This window comes from Leuciscus leuciscus, assembly GCF_965113295.1.
Source record: "Leuciscus leuciscus genome assembly, chromosome: 13".
In the NCBI taxonomy this organism is placed as follows: domain Eukaryota; kingdom Metazoa; phylum Chordata; class Actinopteri; order Cypriniformes; family Leuciscidae; genus Leuciscus; species Leuciscus leuciscus.
Genome location: NC_138737.1, coordinates 15,661,483 through 15,683,446, shown reverse-complemented (window position 1 = coordinate 15,683,446; position 21,964 = coordinate 15,661,483). Strand labels below are relative to the sequence as shown.

The 21,964-nt window shown below is 39.0% G+C and overlaps 2 protein-coding genes and 1 long non-coding RNA gene across 4 annotated transcripts in view; 1 reads left to right on the top strand and 2 right to left on the bottom strand.

The window, feature by feature from the left end:
- Positions 1-1,566, top strand: part of zmynd12 (zinc finger, MYND-type containing 12) — a 9,375-nt gene extending 7,809 nt beyond the window's left edge. Inside the window, exons 7-8 of one of the 2 annotated variants that reach the window (XM_082188639.1) lie at positions 159-304; positions 955-1,566. In XM_082188639.1, the coding sequence (XP_082044765.1) occupies positions 159-304; positions 955-1,068 (260 nt within the window). In that variant the 3' untranslated portion in view covers positions 1,069-1,566. Of the gene's footprint in view, positions 1-158; positions 709-954 lie in introns of those variants that run through there. The other variant, XM_082188638.1, reaches the window with a different exon arrangement.
- Positions 1,567-21,964, bottom strand: rimkla (ribosomal modification protein rimK-like family member A). The gene is made up of 5 exons (XM_082188636.1): positions 21,331-21,964; positions 13,668-13,898; positions 11,114-11,200; positions 6,333-6,536; positions 1,567-4,800 (listed from the first exon to the last, which is right to left on the bottom strand). The coding sequence occupies exons 1-5, from the start codon at positions 21,491-21,493 to the stop codon at positions 4,292-4,294; spliced, it is 1,194 nt and encodes a 397-aa protein (XP_082044762.1). The 5' UTR covers positions 21,494-21,964; the 3' UTR covers positions 1,567-4,291.
- LOC309512919 lies at positions 11,544-13,501 on the bottom strand. The gene is made up of 2 exons (XR_014211217.1): positions 12,648-13,501; positions 11,544-12,005 (listed from the first exon to the last, which is right to left on the bottom strand). It is a non-coding gene; the product is annotated as an uncharacterized lncRNA (long non-coding RNA).

Here is a 21,964-nt window from a genome sequence, read left to right as displayed (position 1 = left end):
AATTTCACAGGTATTTCCCTGGGTTACTCACCTCGCAAGATCGAACAGTGGAGAAGCTTTTATTTAATACAGACACTTGAAACAGTTTTCTCAGATACTACACTGACCTGTGACCTTTGTATCTGACATTGAGATTCCTCTTTTGTGTGTCTATATAGATGAGGCCCAGTGTGTAGAGGCTGATCAGATGTTGAGATGTCTCTTAGAGTTTGAGGAACAGAGTGTGAAACCTCGCCCTGACCAGTCAGTCGTGTTGGCTCATTCTCTGGCTATGCTGTGGTTGCTATGCAACAACTACACCAAGGTAAACAATAAAGATCGACTAATGAAATATTCTATAAAGAAACTTCATATGATACATTTACAATATGCTCCTCAATTCAACACTCACCTCCTCACCACTGCCCTGCATAACCAAATTATAGTAAATAACCAAAACCTCGTCCAAACATCTAAATTAAATTGAAAGTGCTGAGATGAAACGTTTGAATTCAGATCTGGATGCATGGGTGTATATGAAGTCATTCTGTGCTGTAAACACGTTTAAGTTCTTGAATTCAGTGCAGATTAACACTAATAACACTAATGACTAAAGCCATGACCCTGCTATTCTGGTTGTAATGGGATTCTCCTTCAGGCTTTCTTCTACTTCCCCTACATTTTAAATCCCTAATTACTAACTAGTTTAACATCCCAGCTCTCATACCCCCCCCCCCAAAAAAAAACCTTCCCATTTATTACCTCACATCTCCCCAGCTCTTATACCAAATTGTTTACATCCCGTTCATAAACATTCATCAAACTATGCTAAACTCTCTCAATTAAACAGCTACACTTGTCATTCTACCAGATTAAATTGGAAACATTGGTCTATTTATTATAAGTTTGGAAATCAGATTTCCTTTTTTGTTTTTGGTATATGCTCCTTTTATGTTTTTGTGTTTGTGTATATAGGCTCTGGAGTATGGGAAGAAGGCTGAGGTGTTGATCCAGGGGTTAAGTGAACAAAACAGACTGAGAGAGTCAATCCAAAATCTCATACAACACGCTGAAAAACACTTGGAATGAGATTGCCTGCTAAACCTATACACCACAGACCTCCAAAAAAACAATAAATCAAAACAGACCACAATTTACAGCACAATCAACAGTCAAACAGTGACTTTACACTGTACGGTGGCATCCTGCTTAACTTCATATTCATTCGTTAATCTATCATCAATGGATATTGGGAGATAATGATGTACAATTAAGGTCCAGTCACTTTAGTGAATTTTTACAGCCAAAAAGGGTCCATTGTCAATGGTGTACAAAGCACAGCTCACACAGAAATCACTTTCAAACCTTTCTGCTGGTAAATATGTGACTAGCTCTAACCTGCTGCGAAATCTGTGTAGGGAACTCTTTCACAAAACTCCCAAGCGCATGGATTACTATTGTATCGATTGGATTTTGCCTGCAAAAGTTTGAAATGTGACTGCACCAATAGCAAAAGCAAACAATAGCAAAATTTCGATGGAAAAGGTGTGTCAACTGTGATGTGAGATAAAGACAAGCTGACACAAATTTCATGTTCTGGACATTTTTTTGAATGTCTTTATTGGTATTATTGGTTTTATTACGTAATGACACATAACATCAATGTTAGCGTTCTATCACTAGTAATTTCTTGTTTTAAATTATACAACATTGCTTGGTTTTTGGCATTTAGGTTCCCACTAAAAAAAGGAAAACAAAAACAAAACAAGAGGCGCAATGAAATGAACACATGGAGTCTCAAAACATTTCCCTTTTCCATTCCATAGAACAGTTCATTAGCAGCAACTGTTTTTTTTTTTTTAGTTGTGACGCTAAGTTAATTGCAAAGTCAGTGGAGTATAGTGGTACCTTAATACTCAGAATGAGTATTATTTCATATAGACAATGTTTTCCACTGAGCCAGATCTGATGACGCCATTTTAGCTCTCAGTTCAGATTTAGGACTCCATTCTGAATTGAAGTATTTAGATTTGGTGTCACACAGTTATTATACTAAACATAAGGGGAGAAGAAACTTCCTGTTCAATTCTACCGGAAGTGGAGGCAGAGTGTGTAAGAGTTGGACAACCATATGGTGCGTTATCGCAAACACCGAAAAGTGTCAGAGTTTACAGGGACACTTGTTCTTGAGTGGGATGAGGTGGAGGGTGCAAGTTTCTGGTGGCATGGAATGATGGAACACATCACACACAAGACGGCAAATCACAACGCTTGAGAGGGGGTGGTGAGAAGAGTGTGTGTGTGTCTCAGGTGGTCAACGTCTGTTCAGTCAAACTCACACTAAAACCCTTCGCCACTCTCCAGCCTTTCCCAAGCAAGATTATCGCATATAAACCAGTTTGTCCTTTTTCTCAACAAAACATAAAATTATAAATTAGGAAAACAAAAGACAACAGAACACTAAATATAAAACAAACAAGAAAAAGATTGCATTTAACCATCAGGTCTCACAGCATCCATTTCTTAATATTTTATAACGCTTTGTCCTTTTGTTTATTGATACACATAGGCAGGACTGTCTAACATGAATGTCACGTTTCCAAGGACAGGAATTTGATCAAGGCTGCTTCCCCGAGTTAACTCAAATTTCAGTTCTATATTTCATCTTAATGTAAACAGTATTTCCTCTAAAGTCTGAACTCACATTTAATTGATCTAAACTATGACGTCTAACATGGCAAACCATTCTGAGCCGGTTTGGATTGTGAGTTTGGTCCATTTGAAGTTTGTTATATGCAATTTAAGACAATGTAAATTTGAGTATGCAAATTTGCAGAGTAAGGATTTTTAGACATTTCCAAATTGAAAAGGGACATTAAAAGAGTCAATGTTAAATAGAAGAATTAGACTTGAGGAATATGCAGTGCTCAAATCAATACAATTCCTGGTTTTCTTTCAGGTTATTGGCTTTTAGACCACTGGGCTGAATTAAGAGAAGTTGTAGCACCCGTTTGAGTTGACACTTCAGTTTTATTGTTGAAGTATTTTTGTACAAACAAATCGTTGAAGACAAATAGCTTATTCATCGTCATCGCTTAGTGTTGGCAAAACGTTCAGCCCTTGTGGTAAAAACATTAGTATTTAAAAGTCTATTCTATTTCTGTGCAACTCACTGTTCAGACTCTAATATGTGGGAGATTTGCTTTTGGAGTGGCAGACATGCAGATTGACGTGTGGGCATTAGCAGGTTTGAATTAGACATTGGATAAAGCAGCTTTTTTATTTTTAAGAATATTGTTCCCCGTTCACATTATCTTCCATACTATTGATCTGTAAACAGAGTACATTAACCAATCCAAAATGGTGGACAGTGGAGGTTTCTAAAATGGCCGCCTCAATTACAGAATTACCAAGTAAAAGATGCCCATTAACCAATTAACTTCCTATAGGCCAAATCATCACTTACACATTAAGGATGGCAATTCAAAATGGGTCCCACATCATCATTCAATTTTACAGACACCGGCAAAGCAAATGAAACCTTTACGCTTGTCTGATCAGCAGTAATTCATTTACTACAGGCAGCCATTGCAACAGACTAAAATAACTCATACTCATTCATGCTTTTAAGAGTCGGGATGGATAAGAATATTCACAGCTTTCCAGTTTTTGTTCTTGGTGTCCCTATGTGTCTGTCTGGATGGGCTTTTTGAGGGCAGGGAGGTATGTGCCTTTGTATCCTGGTGGGCAGTTGAAATTTGGGTCCATTCATTTTCTTTCTTTCTCTCTTTCTTTCTCTCGCCCCATGCATGCAATGCATTATGCCTTCAGCCAGGCTTTACCACAAGGTTTGTAACAGACAAAATTCATTCATTCTCTCTCTATAATACAGAAGACTTTAATATGTCCTTAAGTGTATGTCAGTGTGTGTGTACCCTAACCCAAAGTATGAACATCAGAATCCAGTTTGTTGGTCGCTGAAAGGTTACCTTTGGGAATCATGTCCTGATAAAACCACTCTACAGTGCATGCAACCTCAAATTACAGTGGAAAACACATATTCAGCTGGTGCACTACAGCCAGACTGGAGTGTACACTATCTGGTGCACTTCCAAACTGCACTGTACACTTGTTTAATTCTATAGTCTGTCAATGGAGAAGAAACATCAGGGGAGCAGCCTCAGACGGGGGTTTACAGGGAGGGTTAGTATGATTACACGTGTGCATCTGTATGCGTTTAATGTCCACTTCAGTATGTGTTGCTCTTTGATGTCTGTATCTGTGTGTGTTTGTGGCTGTAATTCCAGCTCACTCAGTCAACAGTTATCTCACTCGCGAGGAGGGAGTTGATATTGTAAGCGGGATCTGCAGTGACAGGGTTGGGGCCCGTTTCGTTTAGATCCCCCTCACTCTCGCTGGAGGTGGAGCTTGTGCTCATGGTCGACACGCCGTCAGGGATGGTACAGCTAGTGCCTGGTGGGCAGATCTCGTTGGGAATACACACCTCTGTGGGGATTATCACCTCAGGCTCGCTGCTAGTTTCACTGGTGCTGGAGACCACAGACAGCAGCGACATCTTCCTGCTGAGGCGGTTTGGCAGGAGTGAGAGGGCGTAGTCGGCGACGATACCCGCCACGTCCATCCCGCACGCCTGGTCGAATGCGATGAAGCCTACGTTGGCATTAGCCTCGCATACCACAAAAGAACCATCGTTTAGCTGGAGCAGGTCGATCCCGCAGACGTCCATCCCCAAAATATTGCACACCTGCACGGCTAGCTGCTTCCCCTGCTCACTAAGGGGGCACATCATTCCCACCCCACCTAGAAAAAGGAGTGAAATCATGAGCAGAGGGGCTAATTGGAAATTATGGTCAGTGTTGTAACTAAAACTAAAACAATTAAATATTCTAGATCTTTATTCTATATTAAATAAAGCTAAAATATAAAGAAAAAAAAAGTATATGAAAGTTATAAATGTTGCCTTGAACTGAAAATTTAATTCAATAGTATTTATTATTGTAATTATTAGGGCTGTCACGATTCCATGATTAGAGTACTCGATTTACATGCATGGAAGCATTCCTCAAACTCCAACTCTGAATGTTGTGAGTTTGGGTTGATTATAATGTTCATGTGCGCCTTCAACAGCTTTGTAATGTAAATCATTTATAAACCTACGCTAACACAGGACAATACATCAATATGTTTCTAAATATGCAAACTGATTTCAACTAATCGTGATTTAAAAATGAAAGCTAAACCCTCGCTCCGAGTTAGCATGTTTTGATGTACACATTCTTGTTCAAGAAATTAGTGGCTGTAGCATTTCTATCATAAAGAAGTGGCCAAATATTAAAGATTAAGTTAACATTTGAATTAAATGTTGTTTGGCCAATATTAAACAAGGATTTTAACTGCTGTAAAGTGGGACAACAAGAATCACCAGGCCCTCTGCAGGCATTTGTTATATTATGGCGCTTTTCCACTACACAGTACCAGCTCGCCTCGGCTCGACTCGCCTTTGTTTGGTTTTCCACTGTGTAAAAGTTGTACCTGTACCTGCTTCCAGGTACTTTTTTTCGTATCACCTCCGGCGAGGTTCTGAGCGAGCTGAGGCGATACTAAAATGTGACGTGAAAACACGGCAGACTGCTGATTGGTCAGAGAGAATCGTCACTATTCACTGCGTCGTCATTGCACGCACCAGACGAAGTATCCTGAATAAAAAACAGCAAAAACAAAAACATCCAAAAACAGCATACACTCGATTTCCTCCATTGTCCTGTGTGTGTGGGTAGCGGGTGTGTGTCGCGTAGAAGATTAAGTCACGGCAGTTTCCTGCAGCGTCGCTATAACGACCAGGTACTATTGTGGAGCGGAACAATCTATCTGCAACGGAAAACGGAGCGAAAAGCGAGCCGAGTCGAGTCGAGCTGAACTGGTGGTAATGGAAAAGCGCCATTACATAATGTACATAAATTTATTGTTTATATTATGTGTTTTAACAATGTTGTTCTATAAAACCACAAGATTACTTGCTTTTGATACATTATTTGAAGCAAAAGTGAATGCCTCATTGTTATTATATATGTATTTTAAGTCATTATAAAGGCTATTGTTTATATCGGATTACTCGATTAATTGTCAAAATAATCGACGATTACATGATCCCCAAAATAATCTTTAGGGACAGCCCTATAACCTTTCTTATATAAATCTTACATTTATATGGAAATAAAATTAAAAATAAATAGTTGATACAGAAAAATAAAAATCCACAGACACAAAAAAATATCAGCAGGTATTAAAAAAAAAAATTTAATTTGGGGGGAGGCAAGTGCACAATTGCATACCTAGTGAACAGTTGCTCTGCATGCGTCCGTCGGTAGAGCAGCGCAACATGGACCCGATCACTCGCCCTCCGACCAGAACTACCCGCACATCCCTCCCATGGCTCTCCTTCACATACTCCTGAAACAGATATGGGGCGTCATGGCGAATCAGATGACATAGGTCTGAGAGGTGGTGCTTATCCCGGGCCAGGAACACAGCTTTACCTGCACAGATCAAAATGTGACATCATTAAAGACCATCTATGATCAAGTGCAAATTTAACAGTAGTGAGGTTTTGACTGTAAAAGTACTCAAAATGAATTTTTGGAACTACCTAAACAAAATGTGTCTACTTTTAACAAGTTGTGTAAAATTGAAGAAGTTTCAAAGTGTTCCTAAAAGCTAAAGCAATGATTGATTCCTCTGCATAAGGAGCAAATAAAACAAATAACAATCCAGGGTTAAATGCGCGAACCTTCATGTGACGACAATCTTGTGGAACAGTGTCAAATGCATCCCTTTCACACATTAACAGATAATTTTACACTCTTGATACACAGCCAGGTGTAGCAGCATGAATTTGGCCACATGCAAAACTGTTTTTTTTTTTATTATTAACACAAGGAGGAAGAGAAAATAATTAGTTGTAATTGAAATGATTCAAACCCCAATGCAAATCAGGTTTATTGGCAAAATGTAGACTTAGCTGTTTGCAATGAAGTTGAATGAACAAATCAAACAAAAGTAATTGAAATAGCTCAACGCAACAAATGTTTCAAGTGGTTTCCCCAAATGAAACTGAACATACAACTTTTAATGACTTCTGCAGTCTCAAAATTATTCAACCCCTTCATGGCAAGCATCTTTAGTACTTAGTACTTTAGTACCCTTTTGCTGTTATGACCTGCTGAAAACGATGTATAACCAGACACCAGCTTCTGGTGGTGTTTGAGGAATCTTAGCTCATTCCTCATGAGCAATGGCCTCCAGTTCAGTAATATTCTTTGGTTTGCGTGCTGCAACCACCTTCAAATCCCACCAGAGATTTTCTATGGGGTTCAAGTCAGGTGACTCTGATGCCACTGTAGAATCTTCCAGGAATTCTTCTACAACCAAGCCTTGGTGGAATTTGAGGTATGCTTGGGATCAGTGTGCTGTTGGAAGGTCCAATGATGCTTCAGCTTTCTCGGCATGACGTTTTCTACTAGGATTTCCTGATAGTTCAATGAATCCATCTTGTCTTCCACACACTGCAGGTTTCCAGTGCCAGAGGATGCAAAGCAGCCCCAGAGCATCACTGAGCCGCCACCAGTGTTCTTTTCAGCATATGCTTCATTCTTCCTCCTCCAAACATACACACTGATCCATAGGGCTGAAACGTTCCAGTTTTGTTTCATCATTCCACAGAACAGAATCCTAAAACTTCTATGGCTTATTTATATGATTTTGAACAAATTGGAGGCGACTTTTCTTGTGCTTTTGGGTCAGTAGTGGTGTACATCTTGGAGTTCTGGCATGCGTTTAGTACGCGCCTTACTGTGCAGCTGAAACCTCAGTGCCTGTTGCCCCCAAGTTTTGCTGCAGGTCTTTTACAGTCACTTAAGGGTTTTTCTGAACCTGCCTTCCCAGAAATCTGGTTTCAGCCATTGATAAGATTCCTTTTTCTGACCTGTCCAGTAGGGGTGGAACGGTACATGTATTCATATTGAACCGAAACAGTATGGGCGTCACGGTTCAGTGCATAAATTTACACGGAGAATTCAGTATAAAAATAAATAAAACTTGCGTGCAAATTAATGTAATGTGAAACTACTGTTAGATACGCAGGTTCTTTAGGGACACCTAATCTGAAGCCCCGCCTTAGCTCTGAAGCAGGCTGCGATGAGTGAGTGAGGGAGGCGCGGGCGCGATCGAAAAGTCGCAAAGTGTTTAATTATATTTGTGTGCGTGGCGCGGGCGCGATCGAACAGAGGAAACATACTCCGTCATTTTGTTTATACAGGACATCATTCAAACTGCAAAGTGTTTAAGTTACTGTTAATTAATTAAGGAAAACAAATATATTAATCTGAAATGTAGCAAATTAATTTTCAATTCATTCAAGTACAATTACCAAAAATATCTCAAGGTCTTTTTGTCTTTTTATTAATTTAATTAAACTAATAATATAAAACTATTGTCAGTGCACTACAAATAAACTGGTTCTATGCCTTTACTTTATTAATAAAACTTATTAAAAAAATTCAAGGCTTAAGTAATTTATTTTCCTTTGGTGGTACAGCCTGAGACATGCACAAGCCTTCTGCATTTTTGTTTTGCTTTTCCCTCCATTGTACCAAACTCGTACCGGACCGTGATGTCTGAACCGAGGTATGAACCGAACCGTGACTTCTGTGTACCGTTCCACCCCTACTGTCCAGGTAGTGGACTGTTCCTTTAACTTTGATCTTGTGAACAATGCTTCCAACTGTGTCCCTTGGAACATTTAGTGCCTTCACTATCTTTTTGGACCATTTTGACTCGGCCACCTTTTGACTTAGCCATATTTGTCTCAACAAACCTAGCCAGTTCAGATAATTCATGTGTTCTTGCTCAAGCACACCTGGTGCAACTAATGAAGCCCTTGATTAGTTGCATCAGATGTGCTCGAGACAACACCTGTATTGCAGATTTGTGCTGTTTTGAGGGATTCTATTCAGGGGATTTAATCATTTTGAGACTGCAGAAGATATTAAAAGTTGCATTTTCAGTTAAATTTGGGGAAACCACATTTGTTGAGCGATTTCAATTACTTTTCTTTAATTTGTTCATTGCAAACAGCTGAAAGTCTGTCAATTTTGCCATTTATCCATGGGGTTGAATAATCAATTTTGGTAGGTAATAGGTCATCTATCAGATACAAGGAGATATGCAAGACACTAATTGCTGGGAGAGATCACTAGAGCAACCAGGGGTTAAGTGTCTCGCTCAAGGGCACAAAGGTGAAACAGCAGGATTGTGAACTCTCCCAGATGTTCAACCATCAGGCTGCCGCCACCCCACCCTATTCCTCCTGGATCAGAGGAAATCTTTCAAAACATGTCACAGCCCAACAAAGGTCAACATTGTGAGCAATTTTATTTTCATCTGTAGTTCAATCGACCCGGTACCTTTTTAACAAAGATTTGACTTTTAAAATCTGTGCATCCTGCTTTACATAACCAGTTCTCCAACACCTTTAACCAATACATTTAAATTACTTATCCAGTAGTGATCATAAACTGGGAACGGATAAAAAAATAAAATTAAATAAAAAGACCGCAAAAAAAGTGACTAATAGGCCATAAATATTTTAAAGATGAGATTTGAATGGAACATTCAAAAATCTCAGCATTCTGAAACCGCATTCAGAGACTGGTTGGGATGATCTGTGAGCAAAAAAAAAAAAATATATATATATTAGGGCTGTCAGTTAAACGCATTATTAACGGCGTTGATTTTTTTATCGCGTGATTAACGGCTAACAAACTTTGTAGTTTTTTTTCACATGCTTTTGCAACAACTAACGTTAGTAAAACTACAACACCACCGGATCTAGCTAGACCGAAAACAAAACAACAGGCACGCCGCACACACTTGTTTGGGCTTGCGAGCCGGCCGGATGAGAAGCCGCGTCTAGGACAACTTGTATCGCACATCGGACGCGCACTTTCTCAGTTTATGGCCAGCAATAAAAACGCCGAATGGCGCCACCGGTGTGGTGTACACTCATAGAGAATAATGTGTTCGAATTTTAAATACGACGCGCTGCGCTTCACTTCTCGTCCAGTGTGCGCCTTTAACATTTCGTTTTGGGTGGATGAATGATGAGCGCGAGACGCCGAAATGGATGCCAATAAGATTCTGAATGGAAAGTTTAATTTAAAAAAAGTGGCCAAATGGTTCAATTGACAAGACCAAAGTGATCTGTGTGTTTTGTCGTTGTGAACTGAGCTATCATCGCAGGCTTCGCAGCACGTCCAGTCTGAAATACCACTTGTTGGCCAAGCACACACAGCTGATGCGAATTCTCCGCCCCTCGTCAATATCAGGACCTCGTCAGTATTTCTTTCACCCTTTTATTGATGGACAGTGTTACATTATGTGAGAGATTATTTGCTCCAAGTGAGAATGTTAGTGTCAAATTGAACACTACAGTATATGCCAATGTTGTTTTCAATAAATAAAACAATTGCACAAAGCAAGCCGATCCACTTTTCCATGTTGATAAGAGCATTAAAATGAGAAAAAAAATAATGGGACAAAAAGAAATCAAGAGACATTTAGAATATATATATATATATATATATATATATAAAATCATTGATAAGTGAATGAAATTTTCTTCAGGTGTGGGCACTGGTCTTAGCTTTAATGAGGCAAGATCTCATCTGACCATGAGACTCTTGAGTTAATCCAGAGCAGTTTGTGTAATTCCGTATTGTTGCTGATCATAGGCAACTACCATTAAAACAATAGCAGTCGTAAAAAAATATTATGCTTTCAGCACACACACCTCAAATTTGCTTGGGGAAAAAAAGCAGTGCAGGACAAAGACGCCTTATGTGCACTGGGAGAAAGAAAGACAACCTTTGTTTTTAAGGTAAGAGATGATGTTTCTAAGCTGCTTGATTTCAGAGATCCAGCAGTATAACTTTGAGGCGTTTGTGTTCTCAGGGCTCCTGAAGATCAGCACCCAGATCTGAAGTCTAATGTGGCCAGTTTCTTTCAGTCCCCAAAAGAGCCATTATGCACACAGACTGTTCTAGTATCAGTTATATACCTCTGTGTCCACGAGCGTTCTTCACCACCACAGGGTAACCCAGAGGCTCAGCTTCATCAATCATCTTGCGGAAGTTGTCGTGTCCTCCTAGAGACACATGCATACACACAGACAGAGCTTAGTGAATATGTAATGAATGTAATTAAAAGTGAGATTTAATTTGAGTGCCAGATTCCTGAGCAAGACGCAAACAGCTCTAATGAAACAAGCAACACTGCGACATTCAATATCCACATGAGAAGAACTGCAACACTGACAGATTTTTTCTTTTGCCACACACGTTTCCCATTTCCTGGATGGCACTCAGTTCAACTACGTGGCCAGTTTTTGAAGGTTCATGGCTTAAAGATGTTTTAGGAAAATATGTTCTTCAGAAGATACATGACTGCCACATGTTAGACCCAGAGGTTGTGCTATAAATAATTGTATCACTTTAAATTTGTTTTCAGTTCCCCTTTAAGAATGTAGATCTATGCCGTTCTATTTGTGTACATTTTATATAATCTCAATTTAGCCAATATGAACAATTTCAATAATTAAAAATGACAATTCATGCTTTGAACACGCATGGTCTGTTATTCATGTTTTAACAATATAAATGTAGCACCTTTCTGAATATAAGTCACAGTCAATGTTTCTGTCTTCAACAACCTGAACGCTAGACAGCATTTGAAATGAGCCCGTGTCAAGTAAATGACAGGATTTTAAATTAACGCAACCTCTGGTTTGATAGAACATGTCCAAGATGAAACAAACAGAGCATATGGAAAGAGAGTAGAAGAAAGAGAAACCTAAGAAGTGGGTAGAAATATAATTTAAGCTCAAAGCCAAACCAAAGCCAGTATAACTAACTTTTAAATGTGTCAGCACCCTGTGCATTCTCAAATATATTCTTAGGCCCCGTCCACACTACTGCGTTTTCGTTTAAAAACGGAGACCTTTTGCTACGTTTGCACCTCCCGTCCACACTAAAACGGCAAAAACGGAGACCCAAAACGGAGAAGTTTAGAAACGCTGCTGACCCGTTTTTCGTTTTGAATCTCCGGAGGGCGTTTTAGTGTGGACGGGTCAAAACGGAGGACTTTAGAAACGATGACGTAGTAGAGGCTCACGCTCGGCTCTATGATTGGGTATCATCAGTCATGGCGTATAGCTTTGCTAGCAGCTGTTGTGCAAGTAAATTCAGCATTTTACAATGATATAACTGCCTACATGCGCCGGAGGCAAGCTATTATTCGAGCGATCTGTGACAATTCCCGTGTGCAGCGGCGTTACCGACCGTACATGGAGCGTCGGTTTTGGGTTAACCCGGGAAGAACCAGCGCATGGTGGGATCATTTTTATCAATGAAATTGTGTTTACACCGGCACGCGCATGCCCAGTGTTGGTGAATGGTCACGTGATCCGCGTTTTCAGTCGTTTTAATGTGGACGGAGATCAATTCTAATACGCAGCTAAAACGCTGGTGTGGACGGAGATCGTATTCGTTTTAATTCTCCGTTTCTAAACTAAAACGCAGTAGTGTGGACGGGGCCTTAATTGCTTTTGAAGAGAACACTCTTTATGGATGTAGAATCTGTTTGGCTGGTTTGACAGGAACAGATGAACTCGTTCAGCGTTCAGTAAGAAAAAGAGAAAATGCAGGGTATGTCAGAACTGCTCTGCCAGGAACACGTCACTACAGCAGCTGTAACTGTTGTTTAACACCCCACTCCCTTTCTTTTCACTATCTCTCTGGTTTTTCCATTCTGGTTTTCTTTAGTGTAAAGATGAGGGCTTCCCATTTCATTCTACAAACCAGAGTGTCGCATAAACAGCAGTTGTCATGTCTGAATAAATGTTAAATACAGGAGTGCACATACATTAACATTCAAAATGTTGGGGGTGGTAAGATTTTGTAATGTTTTTGAAAGTCTTATGCTCATCAAGGCTGCATTTATTACAGTAAACACAAAAATATTACAATTAAATTGTTTTATGTTTTAGTATATTTCAAAATGTCTTTTTTTCATGTGAAGAACAAGAGATGAATTTTCAGCAGCCATTACATAAGTCTTCACAATCCTTCAGACATCATTCTAATATGCTGGTTTGGCGGTCAAGAAATAGCTTAATATTTGTGTGTAAACAGTGATATATATATATATATATATATATATATATATATATATATATATATATATATATATATATAGTTCTTATATGCTGATTTGATACTTCGTTGTTATCAATGTATATTTTTTGAAACCAGTGATACCTTTCAGGATTCATTGATGAATAAAAGTTAAAAAGAACAGCATTTATTCAAAATAGAAATCTTTTCTAATGATGTCTATCAATTTTATCATTTTAAAACATCCTTTCTGAATAAAAGTATTAATTTCTTTCAAAAAAGAAAGAAAAGAAATTACTGACCCCAAATTTTTGAATGGTGGTGTAGGTTACATAAGGTGGTGTATACAAGATGCAAGTAAGAAATGTATTCCTTTATTTTTTTATTACAAAGTGATTATTGGGGAATGATGCGTTAACAGACATAAAGATGATCTCTCACCGTAGGAGTACGTGTCTGGCAGAGGCACTCCATGCCCAGCGAGCTCCTGGAAGGTCCAGAACTTATTGACACAGTTGAGGATGGCCTGAGGGCGGTTGACCAGACGACAGCCCAGCTTCTCCAGGTGACGCAGTACGGTGATGTCGCTGTCAGACTGGACCCATGGGGTCGGAACACGCACCACAGCAACTTGCGGGTATGAGGTAACGATTTCCTGCCCAACCCGCAGACCTGAAAGAAAGAAAGGGAAGATAAATCACATGCTGCAGTACAGGCAGTGCAGTCTGTGTTTTGGCCGCCGCAGTATTGTGTGAAGGGATTACACTCATGTATCCGAGCAAACCAATGAGAGCCAGACTTTCATTTGGATGTGTTGCCCCTTTCTCTTGCTCGCTCACTTACAAACACTCAATATGACATATGAGCTGGCCTTGGCTCACAAAACACACGACAGCATCTCTCTGATACTAAATTGCGGATCTCCTTCTGAGAGAAGTTACACAATGCTGCAGAAGGTCGCTTGCTTTGCCTCGCTATTGCGGCGTTCACGCTGACCCACTAACCCAGTTTGCACTGCTTTCTGTTTTTAATTAAGGTGCCAGTTTGGGTTTATGCTCACTTAACACCAGCCTTCACTTAGTAAAATCTAAAATCAGTTTTAAAAATCAGCGCTCATTGGATTTGACTTAAATCTTGCATTTTGAGTGATTACAAATACAAGAGCAGATGAAAGCAATCAAACTTTACTAAAAATTGCAAATATGTAATTTTGTTGTTTGGATGAAACAAAACAAAATAGAGCATGACAAGAAAGGATTTCAGAGATTACATAAAGCCAAGCATGTGATTAAGTAATTCAAGAGACAACAGGAAATGTAAAACGGAGGATATAAAAGGAGCCATAAGGGAACAAGAGACAAAACATGAATGCGTCACAGTATTTCTAATCTCTCCTGCTTCTCCGCCATCTTAGGATGGAGCAACACACACAAACCACGACTCAGCATCTTCACTAGCAACTGCTACATCAGCACTCTCTTTTCCTCTCATGGATCAAAGCAGATGGGACTTGAACGCAGTTAAACGGGCATCACAGGACTATATGGGATTTGGGCATATATGAAATACAATCATTATTGATTCCCAAATTATATAACATTATGTATTGTATTTTATGTTGACTAACAGACAGTCATCTGCTGAACAACCATTGTGAGGACAATAGCTCTGTTCCAAAACCTAGTGAATTCCCTAAATAGGCAGCATCCTAATTGTCACACTGTCTATGCAGAGTAGCCTCATAAGTTACTCTACAAAGACAGCATCTCAACATTCTACACAAACAGTGCACACACATTGGAAACTGATTTTAATAGAATTTGACTTTAGCATGTTGCTAATCTACAATCATAACACTAAAAACAGAATAAAAATACAGAGCACACAAATATTGGGTGCAAAAATACATTTAAAATTACAACCAATTATAATATTAATTATAACCAAGTTTGGGGTCTGCAAGATTGTTTTAGAGAAATCTCTAATGCTCACCTAATGCTGCATTTATTTATCCCAAAAAAAAATTCAGGATTCTTTCAAAACAGCATTTTTTAAATAAATCTTATGCAACAATGTAAAAGTCACTTTTTATTTTTTTTTATGCATCCAAGTAAGTCTATATTCGTAGTTGACATTTCTCTGTCCACCATCTTGGATGGTGTCAGTGCAGTGGTCCACTAGGTTTTAAAACATCACAATTCTTACTCAGTATTTCACAACACTGATAAACATGGTGGTTGCACATTTATTTGTTATTTGGTTTTGAATAAACTAATTACCTGACTAATTCCCAATAAAACCTATAAAACAGTACATTATATTGACCAACTGTAACCAGCCAGGTACACTAACAGATCTGACGCTCATGCCAGTCTGACAAATTTCCGGAGGAAATGATAAGTCATACATTCACTGCAGCACAGAGAATCAACCCTTAAAGGGACAGTTCACCCAAAAATGAAACTTCTGTGATCATTTACTCACCCACAAATTGTTCCAACCTGTATAAATGTCTTTCTTCTGCTGAACACACAACATATTATAATGTTGGTAACCAAACATTTGATGGGCCCCATTGACTTCCATGGTATTTTTTTTTTTTCATACTATGAAAGTCAATGGGGTACATCAACTGTTTGGTTACCAACATTCTTCAAAATATCTTTTGTGTTCAACAGAAGAAAGCAGCAGCACTTCCCCTAACTTCCCCCTTCTGTCAGTCCTGCGGCAGCTGTCATTGTGGGTTAAAAAACATGACTGACTCTCACACACTGAGTCCAGAGCGAGTGAGGATTTCAGAGTAACCTACTGTGTTAAGCACAGTATAGACACAGGGTTAACCTACTTCAGAGGTAACTGTAAGGGTTAGGTGAGCTGGAATTAGATACAGGTATATAAACAGACAAAAAACAGTGCCTGAATAATACCACAATTATTCAAAATAATCTGCCACTCAAAAGTTTGGGGTTGTAAGGGGTTTTTTTTCTCTAATGGGCATAAGGGTCTCTCTTATGCCCATTAAGGCTGTATTTATTTCCTCAAATATAATTAAAAGAATAATATTGTGAAATATTACCACACTTAAAATATGTTTTTATTTGCACATATTTAAAAAGTCATTTATTCCTGTGATGGCAAAGCTGAATGTTTAGCATTATTATTCTGGTCTTGAGTGTCACACGAAATCACTCTATACTCAAGAATTTGATTCTTATTATCATAAATGTTGAAAACAGCTGTGCTGCTTAATATTTTTTCAGGATACTTTAAATAGAAAGTTCAAAAGAGCAGAATTTATTTGAAATAGTAAAGCCATGTTACAAAAGATCAGTCACTTTTGATCAATTTGATGCATTGTTGCTGAATAAAAGTATTATTATTATTTTTATTTTGTTTTAAATCTTACTGGGCCTAAACTTTTTAAACAGTAGTGCAAGTGAATATCCATTTGTTTTACTTAATTAAAATGCATTTTTGTGTGTTCTGAATACTTGTCATTCAGCTGCCAATGAGAGAGCAGTACTCAAAACTACATTACCATATTTAAGTCCATCCTGTGGAATTTCAACCACAAAAATAAGCCATGTTGGCCTACCATTCATAAACAATCTGGACCGCCATAAACAACTTGCATACACAAACAGCCTAAATCGTGCATGTTAAGGGCTAGAAGTGGCATTTATTCCTGTATACTCCACGCTTTATTACACTAGCATACACCACAGAAACCGGAAATTCAGCCACTGAATTTATAGCAGTGTCATCCAACACTGAGGTTCCTAACTCAAGTGTACCACCTTCTGCATTCAGGATTCCTACACATTTTCCATTTCAAAATTCCATACTTTTCCAGACCTCTCTGTAGATTTTTAAGACTATGTTTAGCAAATGCAGCATTATTTTACGATTTATATTTGGTATATACAGTCATCTGTAAATATTTTTATTTTCTATGGGTTTTTTTCATTGATTCTTGAAGTGACAAACAGAGCAGCCCCTAAAATAAAAAGAGATAAAATAGAATTTTGCATGCACAAGAGCCCTCGAGAAACTATTCACACGTGCACAGAAATTACAATTTCTAGTTTTGTATATACTATAACTAGGGGTGGGCGATCTTCCCAAAATTTCACATCACGATCTTATAACAAACAATCACGATCTAAATCGCGATTTTTACAATTTTGTGATGTACTATCGAGAATATACAAATTGGAACAAGCTTATGGACGGATCAATTTTCTCACTTTAAAACACAGTATTGCTTTAAACAATCAGTTGTCAAAATAGTCATTAAACTAGTGGTCGACCGATATTGTTTTTTGAAGGCTGATGCCGATATCTTAAAAGAGCAGACTGGCCGAAATAATATGAAAATGAATTAAAAAAGAAATCTCTAAATTATATCGACTTTAGCTTGTAACTTCTTGATTCTGTAATCATATTACTGTACTTTTCACGAATAAAGAAATTGTTTGGAAAAAATTATAAAAAGGAAGTAAACTTAGTAATCTGGTAAATTTGTGCGTACTGGGAATGTTTTGTTTTGTTTAAGACAGGGTAACAGTAATTTTACATACAGTACAGTGAAAATTATATGAATATGAAAGTGGGCAACTGAATATAGCACAGCATAGTTTGAAATTAAGGGTTTAAAGTTTGTTGATCGTGTGTCTCCAGTGAAGCTGATCTGACAGTCACGCAACGCACAGTAACACGTTGACGACTAAACCTGCAAGGTTTGTGAAATTAAATGTTTATTAGATATTGAAAGATTTGTTTAAATTAGATAAATGCGCATTTGCTGAATGCTGACGGTAAATGAGAAAGTATTAATAGTGTTTGCCTTTATGTTACTAATAATATAAAAGCAAAAGCTATGATACTCTTTCATAAACAGTTTACATTCTTTGTTCAACGGTTCTATCCAGTAACGCATTTCGACAAAACTGTTAAACAGAGACCACAACTAATGAAGACGGAGAATGTGACCGCTGTGCTCAGGCGCTGCCATTCGCAGAGCCTCTAATATCAAGGCCTAATGTCCAATTTAAGGCATCCTCTGTGACGGAGAAAACATGACATGAATGGGCTGATGGCACTATACGTGCCAACTATGTGCATTGTCCTATTTGCCAAGTTCAAGGGTCTTTAAAAAAAGTCTGGTACTGTAAAAATTTCCCGTTCAAAATGTAGCTTTCGTTAAGGCAGTACATCATATTTCAAGGCCTTAGGTCTGCTTTAACACATACTCTGTGGCGGCCAAGAAACCACACTGCAAAATGGGCTGATGGCGCAATAGGTGGCTCAGTGTGCAAAACCGTGCATTGTCCTATATGCCAAGTTTAATGGTTTCTCGTGCGCACACAAAAGTCTGTATATTTTTTTTTTTTTGCAAAGGTCCTCCTTTTAGAGGCTCTGTAATACTGTGCTAAAAATATCATGAGAAGATAGCCAAAACACTTATAACCCAATTTTTTTCATATTGAAAAAGTGCACCTTGAATTCATTCAGTCGTGTTTGACAATCACTAAAGAATCACTAAATAGCTGCCATGAAAACACTTCTTGAATGATAAATATTTTCGTTAAATTCTTAATTTTCTATTATGAAAACTAAATCAGGGCAATAGTCTGGAAATGCACATATTTTTCCATAATGCATAGGAACCCTGTACATTTGTGTTTACAAATGTGCAACTTGCTTTTTCCCAGTTGAGATAAACATGGGGAACTACTAGTACCTCAATTTTAGTGCACAACAGATACCACTGCTATCTAAACACTACACGTCTCAACCCTCTTCTGTGTCTATAAAATCTTCCCTATGACTTTATTGATAGAAAGAAATGTCTTGGGAAGTAGTTGATTAAATCGTTCCAGTTTGAAGTTTCACTTACCACTAACTACAGTCTTATACAGTCACGTGTATGCATTATCTGCATGTTTGTTTGTTTTTCAGCAGGCTTGCAGTTTGTGCATGTGTGAGAAACTGGTGTTAGATTTCACATGTCTTAGAGGAATGGACACTTGACATAAAGTAATGCACACATATCACTCACACCATCACACGAACTGAAAAATCACGCTGCCAAAAGTCCTGAACCCTGATTGCCTATTGATTGTTTGATTGCCGCATGTGGCGTAACACACAGCAGGTGATAAGATAACACACACTCTTGTGGCACACCTGCCAAGAGGTTCACAAATAAATTCAGGCAATTATTATTTAGGAATTATGGTATGTCCTCCAACAATGGTCTTTAATTGCAATGCTTTTACTGACATAAGTGATCATGATTATGTGCTGACCTACTCTGTTCCATGCGTCTCACGTTGATGATGTAACGCAGCAGAATGTCAGGATCTCTGGGGGTTTAAATCCCAGAGCTGACCAACTGTCAACCACCTCTTTATTGGACCAAGACAGAATCCAGGACAGCACATTAAACACACACAGACATAAACATGACAGGCCAACAACCTGCTCCATTTGTGTTGCTGTCACGTTCTCCATACAGCGGTCTACCTTTGCATTAAAGTAGCTCAATATGGTCTTAGTTCTTCTCTCCTTCTCATCTTGTCTATTCGGGTATTTCTGTTAGACTGGCAATCCATTATGTCGCGAAGTCACACCACTAAACTTAAAGTAGCTGATTCAAGGCAGAGCTGCATTGGTGCATAGCCACTCCCTTTACCTCAGGTCCATGTAAAATGCTTTATGTCCAGTGCCCATCTGCACCACCTAAAATAAATGCTGTCATGTCAAAACAAAACAGCCCCACCTTCCACAATGGCAACACCGGTGTCAATAACTCAGATTATTATCTTACGAAACACTTTGCAACTTGCTGTCAGCTTATTATGAAAGGGATTAGTTGAGCTGAAAATGAAAATGTCACCATTCACTCACCCTCATGTTGTTCCAAACAAGTATGTTTTACTTCCAAGACGACATTAGGCAGAATGACAGACTAGGTCACCATTCACTTGCATTGCATGGAAATAAAGATGCAATTAAAGTAAATGGTGACTCAGGCTGCCAACCTCTCACATTCTGCCAAACATCTCTTGTTTACCACTGAAGAAAATCAGCATGATGATGGTTTGGAACAACATGAGAGTGATTAAATATTAAGAAATGTATTATGATTTTTTTTGTGAACTATCCTTTTAATTTAACAGCATGACCCCCACACACGTTTTGTGCATTATATAAGGAGTTCTGTCAGATCAATTCAAGTCTTTAAGTGACCTGAAGTCATATTTGCATACAAGCATATAATAAGTGACTATTAAAACTAGACTGGTAAAACAAGATGATCTAAGACTAAGAAGAGGTAGGTGTGTGTATCTTTAAGCATCCCGGATACCACAAGTTAGATACCACAATGTCTGTATTCTTAATATTGCTTTAATACCAGACCGTGATGCTATTACATCAGTAATCGTCTAAACGACTGACCAAACATCTTTAGACTAAAGTCGCATTTCAGTCGAGGTTTGCACGTGACGAATCGGTTATTTAATTTAACCCCGTTGTTTGTGAAACCTCGCGCAAATGCGTCATAGTATACCAGTTTAATTCGTTCCGATCAAAACTTGCCGATTGCATATAAAAAAAGCTTTAAAACCCCAAAACCATCGCGTGTGTAGCACCTGGATATAACGGGTCTTTGTGAACGTCGCGCCATCTGCGCTCGAGGCTTTATGTGATGATAATGAACGCGCTCGCGCCGCACACTCGTGACTGTTCGCGCGCACATGGTGCAACAATAAACGGTTATATGATACCTAAATACTGATGTGAATATATGTATATATTTGATATGAGATTAAAACGATTTCTCGACTATTTTAAACGGCGTTCCATCCATCGGGTAGGCTGTGGTGGCGGACTGAAAGTGGGTTAGGCGGTCACCCACCAGCACATCTAACGTTACACAAAACATTCACACGGTGATGCACATCCGCTCAAAGCAAGCATGCTAACCAGCCACACTGACCAGTTTAGCCAACTCAACAGTTTAAACAACAACCATTTCAGCACTCGTATAGATGGAATATGCGTGTATGAATGTGTATGTGCGCGCGGCGGTTTTTACCGAGCTGTCCGTCCGTGATGGTCAGGACGATTTCATCCATTAGAAGATAGCGGAATTCAACATCGTCCTCGGCGCAGCGCTCCTTCAGAGCTCGCAGGATCTGGACCTGCGGGTATTCCTGGCTGATCCGCCGGTCTGTGATAAACCACACCCGGGAACACATGTTTTGGAGCTCGGAGTGCGGAACTTCGGGTAGCTTATCACAGGGACACGAAGCTGAACCCACACAAAGAGCCGCAACACGGTTTTAAAAACAAAACAAAACCCAGTTAATCCGCTCTAGCCAGATCCAAAATGAAGCAAAAATCGCCCCTAAAATCGATTTTTAACGAACACGCGGTGAGAGGCGGCAAATTTGCCTCCCAAATAAGCAAAAAATGATAACGCGCTCCCCCCCACTGAGGGCAACAGTAATTGCCCCCAACACGGGCTAACAAAAGCCTCACTACAGAACTCGGTACCCTTTTGCTCACTTCGATTCAGACTTCAAAGATATACCGAAAAAAATCGCGACAAAATGGAGAGAGGGCGGATGAGAGGCTGGATGTTGTGACGAGTGATGCCCCTGCTGATCTCCGGTGCTCGCGCCGCTCTCAGCTCTACGCCTCGTCTTTTCCAGCACGCGCTTCGCGTT

Coding starts and splice junctions, on each gene's coding strand:
- rimkla (XM_082188636.1), bottom strand. CDS start 21,493: ATGTGTTCCCGGGTGTGGTTTATCACAGACCGGCGGATCAGCCAGGAA. Junction 6,537..11,113: donor GAACGCTCGTGGACACAGAG/GTATATAACTGA, acceptor TGATCTGTGCAG/GTAAAGCTGTGTTCCTGGCC. Junction 4,801..6,332: donor GCAGAGCAACTGTTCACTAG/GTATGCAATTGT, acceptor TCCTTTTTCTAG/GTGGGGTGGGAATGATGTGC.